Source organism: Calonectris borealis, chromosome 27, assembly GCF_964195595.1.
Source record: "Calonectris borealis chromosome 27, bCalBor7.hap1.2, whole genome shotgun sequence".
Taxonomy (NCBI): domain Eukaryota; kingdom Metazoa; phylum Chordata; class Aves; order Procellariiformes; family Procellariidae; genus Calonectris; species Calonectris borealis.
In genome coordinates, this window is record NC_134338.1 from 4,173,819 (window position 1) to 4,179,869 (window position 6,051).

At 68.6% G+C, this 6,051-nt stretch overlaps 1 protein-coding gene across 1 annotated transcript; it reads left to right on the top strand.

The window, feature by feature from the left end:
- The first annotated feature begins 767 nt into the window (after positions 1-767).
- Positions 768-3,729, top strand: ZNF703 (zinc finger protein 703). The gene is made up of 2 exons (XM_075174690.1): positions 768-980; positions 1,505-3,729. Exons 1-2 carry the CDS (start codon positions 768-770, stop codon positions 2,885-2,887), a joined length of 1,596 nt encoding a protein of 531 aa, XP_075030791.1. The 3' UTR covers positions 2,888-3,729.
- The last annotated feature ends 2,322 nt before the right edge of the window (positions 3,730-6,051 follow it).

Below are 6,051 nucleotides of genomic sequence, written 5' to 3' on the forward strand. Positions count from 1 at the left end.
GTCCTGAGCTGTGCCATGCAGAGCTGTGCCAGGCTGATCTTATCTAAGCCATGCCATGGCAGCCAAGCCATGCCATGCCAGCAGTGCCATGCCATGGTGTGCCAGCTGAGCCATGTCACGCTATGATAAGCCATGCTGGGCATGCCATGCCAGATGAGCCATGCTGTGCCATTCTAAGATGTGGCAGCAGTGCCACGCCAGCCAGCTGTGCCATGCCATGCCAAGCTATGCCAGCAGTGCCATGCCATGCCATGCCAAGGTAGCCATGCCATGCCAGCCGAGCTGTGCCATGCCGTGCCATGCCAGCTGAGCTGTGCCATGCCATGCCAAGCTGTGCCAGCCATGCCATGCCAGCCGAGCCGTGCCACACCGTGCCACACCGTGCCAAATCATGCCAGCTGTGTCATGCCCTGCCAGCCGAGCCGTGCCGCGCCAACCCATGCAACGCCGATCCGCGCCGTGCCGCGCCGTGCCGTGCCGTGCCGTGGGCGGCTCTCCCCCACGCGGCGGCGCGGCGCGGGGCGGCGGCGGCGGCTCGCCCCCCCCACCGGCGGCTCTCCCCGCCCCGGGGGCCCGGCCGGGCGCGGATTGGTGCGCGGCGCCGGCCCCCTCGGAGCGCGGCCGCCATCGGGGCTATTTGACGTGTCGGTGGGGCCGGGGAAGGGTTTCGTCTCGCCGGGGCCGCCGCCGCCGCCGTTCCGCCGCCCGCCCGGCCCGGCCCGGCCCCGCGGAGCCCGGCGCCCCCCCCCCCCCCTCCCCCGCCCCAAATGAGCGGTGCCCCCGGCGGGCCCCGGCCGAGGACCCCGCCGAGCCGCGGAGCCGCGGGCGCCCCGTCGCCCCGGCCGCCCCCCGCCGACCCGCTGCGCCAGGCCAGCCGGCTGCCCATCCGCGTCCTGAAGATGCTCAGCGCCCACGGCGGCCACCTCCTGCACCCCGAGTACCTCCAGCCGCTCTCCTCCACGCCCGTCAGCCCCATCGAGGTCAGTGCCCGCCGCCCCCGCCCGCTCCCGGCTCCTCCCGGCCGGGCTCATCCCGGTCCGGCGCTCCCGGCTCCTCCCGGCCGGGCTCATCCCGGTCCGGCGCTCCCGGCTCCTCCCGGCCGGGCTCATCCCGGTCCGGCGCTCCCGGCTCCTCCCGGCCGGGCTCATCCCGGTCCGGCGCTCCCGGCTCCTCCCGGCCGGGCTCATCCCGGTCCGGCGCTCCCGGCTCCTCCCGGCCGGGCTCATCCCGGTCCGGCGCTCCCGGCTCCTCCCTGCCCGGGGCTGCCGGCTCCCGCCGAGCCGCTTCTTCCCTCCCCGCCGCTGCAGCCCGGCTCCCCCCACCCCACCCCGGTTCTTCTCCCCGGCCGGGCGCGTCCCCCCCCATCCCCCGCGCCCTGGCTCGGCGCCGGGCCCGGCCCCGCTGGACCCGGGGTTTTGGGGGTGGGATGGCCGGGGGGGGGGGGCCGGGTCGGGGGCGCCGTCCGGGTCCCCCCCTGACCGGCTCCGCTCCGCTCCGCCCGCAGCTGGACGCCAAGAAGAGCCCGCTGGCGCTGCTGGCCCAGACCTGCTCGCAGATCGGCAAGCCCGACCCGCCGCCCTCCTCCAAGCTGAACGCCGTGGCCTCCGCCGGGCTGCCCGCCGCCGAGAAGGAGCCTGCCGCCCGCCCCGCCGCCCTGAAGCCGCCGGGCAGCGGGGACGCGCCGCCCGAGGACAAGTCCAGCTTCAAGCCCTACTCGAAGGGCGGCGGGGAGCCGCGCAAGGAGGGCGGCGCGGACAAGGCCGGCTTTCGGGTGCCCAGCGCCGCTTGCCCGCCGTTCCCCCCGCACGCCGCCGCCTCGCCCGGCGGCTCCCGCGGCGCCTCTCCGCAGCACGCCGACCCCAAGGGCGCCGAGGAGAAGAAGGAGCCCGAGGCGGGCAAGCCCAGCCCCGAGGGGACGGGCGGGGGGCTGGGGCGCGGGGCGGCGGAGGCGGCCAGCGGGCACGGCGAGCCCCCCTCGGGCCGCAAGTCGGAGCCCCCCGCCCTGCCGCCCGCCGGCCATGTGGCCCCCGTCTCCCCCTACAAGCCGGGCCACTCCGTCTTCCCCCTGCCGCCCTCCAGCATCGGCTACCACGGCTCCATCGTCGGCGCCTACGCCGGCTACCCGTCCCAGTTCGTGCCCGGGCTGGACCCCACCAAGCCGGGCCTGGTGGGCAGCCAGCTGCCGGGGGCGCTGGGGCTGCCGGGCAAGCCGCCCAGCTCCAGCCCACTCACCGGGGCCTCGCCGCCCTCCTTCATGCAGGGATTATGCCGGGACCCGTATTGCCTGAGCTACCACAGCGCCTCGCACCTGGGCTCCAGCAACTGCTCCAGCTGCGTGCACGACCCCGGCAGCCTGAAGAGCGGATACCCCTTGGTGTACCCCACGCACCCCCTGCACTCGGTGCACACCACGCTCTCCTCCAGCGGCACCCCCAGCCTGCCCGGCCACCCCCTCTACACCTACGGCTTCATGCTGCAGAACGACCCCCTGCCCCACATATGCAACTGGGTGTCTGCCAGCGGACCCTGCGACAAGAGGTTTGCCACCTCGGAGGAGCTGCTCACCCACCTACGGACCCACACGGCCCTGCCGGGGGCGGAAAAACTCTTGGCGGGTTACCCTACCTCCGGGCTGGGCTCCGCAGCCTCCTGCCACCTCCACCTCCCGCCCGCCGCCCCCGGGAGCCCCAACACGTTACCCGCCTCCCTCTCCTTGAGGAGCCCACACACTTTGGGACTAAACAGGTACCACCCCTACGGCAAGAGCCATTTGCCCACAGCCGGCGCCCTGCCGGTGCCTTCCTTGCCGGCCGCCGGACCTTACTACTCTCCATACGCGCTCTACGGCCAAAGACTAACTTCAGCTTCTGCACTGGGATATCAGTAACTACGGCAGCCCCTTCCCCTGCTCCAGCCTCCTCCTCGCCCCAGCCCCCTGCTCCCTCCTTGGACTGTGTATTTATTTACTGTATGTTAGCTTAAAGCTGGGAATATAAGTGCATTAATACACCAATGAATCAATGGTATGCAAAAAGTCTGTGTCCAAAAAAAAAAAAAAGAAAAAAAGAAAAAAAATTCTTTACTTTGCAGGTGTGGGGCTTTTATTTTTCCCTTCTGTTTCTTTTGAATTTTTTTTTTCCTCCCCCTTCTTAATTTCCCCTGAGAAATTCTTGCATGACTCCTGACACACAAGGAAAAAAAAAAAAGCGTTTTCCTCCTCCCCCTCCGTGTTTATCGTTCTGGGATTCTGTTCCTCTTCATTTGTAAAGTTAACAGATGTAATTTTTTTAAAATTTTTTTTTTCTTTTTTCTTTTTTTTTTTTTTTCTTCCCAATTTTTTTTTTTTCCAATGTGTTTGGGGGCGGCAGCGGCGGATGGACGGGCGAAGGCCTGGCCGCGCCGACCCCCCCGCCCCGTCCCACGCCCGAGGGCTCTGCCTCCGCGAGCACCGCTCCCCACCCGCGGCCGGGCCCCGCCGTGCGAAGCAGGACCGTGCCCCCCTCACCCACCCACCCACCCGGGGCGGGGGGGGCCGAAGAAGCGGCGGCTGCAGCGGGCAGCACCGGGGGGCGCTGGGCCGCGGCGCCCCCTCGGCCGGAGCAGCGGGAGGGCGGCGAGCGTGGCGGGTGGATGAGCTCCGGCTTGGTAAGTCTTTATTTTGTTAATAAATGGCTCTTGGTTACATCCACCCTCTGGTCTGGTCTCTCGTCCCTCCCCGCGCGGCCCGCACCCGGGGGGGCTCCGCGCCGGGGCCGCGCGCTCCCAGCGCCACCTAGCGGCGGCGGCGGGTGCCCCCCCGCGGGGCCGAGCCCCGGCCCCGAGCGCGGCCCCGAGCGCGGCCCCGCCGCCGCCCGCGCCCCGCCGCCCGCCCGGGGGGCTGGCGGGGGAGGAGCGGGGCGTCCGCGGCCCGCGCGGCTCCTTCCCCTCGCGTGTGTTTCCCCGGGAGGGACGCGCCGCGTTCTCTCGCGCGTGGCGGAGGAGGGAAGGTTCGAGAAGGCGTTGGAGCTGAAATGGGTGCAGAGAGCCCCCGGCGCTGCGGGGAGCGGGCGGCAATCCCTCCCGTAGCCGCGGGAATGAGGTTTTAGAGACGGAATTGCACGATAACGGGGGTCCCGGCCCCGCTCCCGCGCGGGGGGGGGGCGGCCGGGGGCTGCCGCGGGGTCTTGTCCCCCCTCCCCATTTAATCTTCCCCTGCCTGTGCCAGAGGGCTGATAAATGGCTCCGAAATGGAGCTCCCACCCCTCCGGGGGATGGCGAGCTGCCCTGCCGCGCCGGGCCTGCGGCAGCCGGGGGTGCTGCGGCCGGCGGGGGGCCCGTGCTGCTGCCCGCCGGCCCTCCCGAGCCCCGAGGAGGGGGCCCTCCCCAGGCTTTTTATCCCGGCAGCAGCCCAACCTTGGCAGCGGGACCCCCGGCCGTGCCCCGCTCCCCCGTGAAATCCCACGTGCTGCTCTTGCCCCGCATCACTTTTTTTTCCTGCTGTCGAGCGCTTTACTCCTGTTGCATTTTGGGTGAGTCATGCAATTAATCCCAGTTAATTGCCTTCTCTATATTGCCTTATGCCCTGTGTTTAAATTCCTTTGTGTCCTTTGAGCTGAAAAATAATGCGCTTAAAACAGGGACTTGTTTTGCCAATGGGATTTTTAGTTTTCTGCCCGTTCCTGCGAGCGTGGCCGTAGGCGTGCGGCCGGCAGGGAGGGCCCTGGCCGGGGTCTCCTGCTGGAAACGGGAGAAGCTGGTGGTGCGAGGGGCCGGTCTCCCCTCGGCTGGCGGAGGGGTGGGCAGCACCGTCCCCGAGCTCCCCAAGGCTGGGGAGAGGCAGGTTTTGCAGGTCCGTGGCTACCCCTTGCCCTGCTGTGGACGTGGCTCGTGTCCGGCTCTGCCCGCGGTGGCCCTGCTCCTTCGGGGCGGGATGCTTTGCAGGATGAGGGTCTGGGATTTGCAGGATTGGGTTCGGAGCAGAGGGGGCTTTGCTGCGGCTGGGCGAAGCTCTGCCCGGTGGGCAGTGGCAGGAAAGGGGTGCCAGGCCTGGGCTGCTGCGACCGCGCCGGTGTGTCCCATCCCCGTGTCCCATGGATGCTGAACCCTTTGGCTCTGGGCGTTGCAACCGATGTTCCCTGTGGAGCAGGGCGTCATGGGGTGGCAGGCAGAGCACCGGCAGGCACCTCTTGTGCTACCGTCCCCTCTGCCGCGGAGCTACGCGGTGGCATTTGAAGGCGTGCTGGGCCCCGCTGCCCCTCGGGAGCATCACTGCTCCCTGGATGTGGCCCCCACTCCTGCCAGTGATGCTTCTCGGTGTTGGCCTCGCTCGAGTGCCATCGGTCCTCGGCGTAAATCACGGCTCCTCAGCTGAAGCTCAGAAATGCCGTGCCTGTTGCGGGTCCCTGCCGCAGCATTTTGCTCCACCGTGCTTCTCCCCGGCCATAACCAGGCATCTCCGCTGCCAGCGCCGCTGGAGACCCTCGTGCCGCGGGGCGAGAGGGCAGTGCCGTGCTGCCCGCGGATGCATCCGAGGCACGATAGCCCGGCACAGCCAGCGCTGGGTCTCGGGGCTGCCAGGGCCGTGCCGTGTGCCAGCCGGCGAGTAGCTGCCGCAGAGCAGCCCGGGCAGAGGGCGAGGGGCTTGCAGAGCCCACCGTCCTGCTGGAGCCCTTCTCCCAGAGCAGGGCAAGCTGCCGGCTGCATCCTCCCCTCACGGCAAAGGTCCGTCTCCCCTCTCCCCCCAAACCCCTCCTCATGCCAGGACGCTCCCAGCTCCAAAACCGAGCCCATCGCCTTCCCGCCACCGACGGTGGGAGCTGGATGCTGCTCGGATATGTCCTGCTGTGCAGAAGGTTCCCTGAGGAATATTTTTTCCCCTCCCTAAAGACTGCAGCACCGGGGCCAGCCTGTGTAAACGCTGCAGGGTATCATCTGATAGCAGTCGACACTCAGGGGCTTTATCTGCTAGGGAATGATTGTGTTGCCAATATATTAAATAACTCCCTATCTAATGTATGCCCAGGTTACTGCAGAATTCATTTTATAATAAGAGCACTGGGATGCACTTTATTA

What these genes read in the sequence shown, in the direction of transcription:
- ZNF703 (XM_075174690.1), top strand. Translation starts at nt 768, where the DNA reads ATGAGCGGTGCCCCCGGCGGGCCCCGGCCGAGGACCCCGCCGAGCCGC. An exon ending in CGCCCGTCAGCCCCATCGAG is followed by an intron (nt 981 to 1,504) that starts GTCAGTGCCCGC and finishes CTCCGCCCGCAG; the next exon opens with CTGGACGCCAAGAAGAGCCC.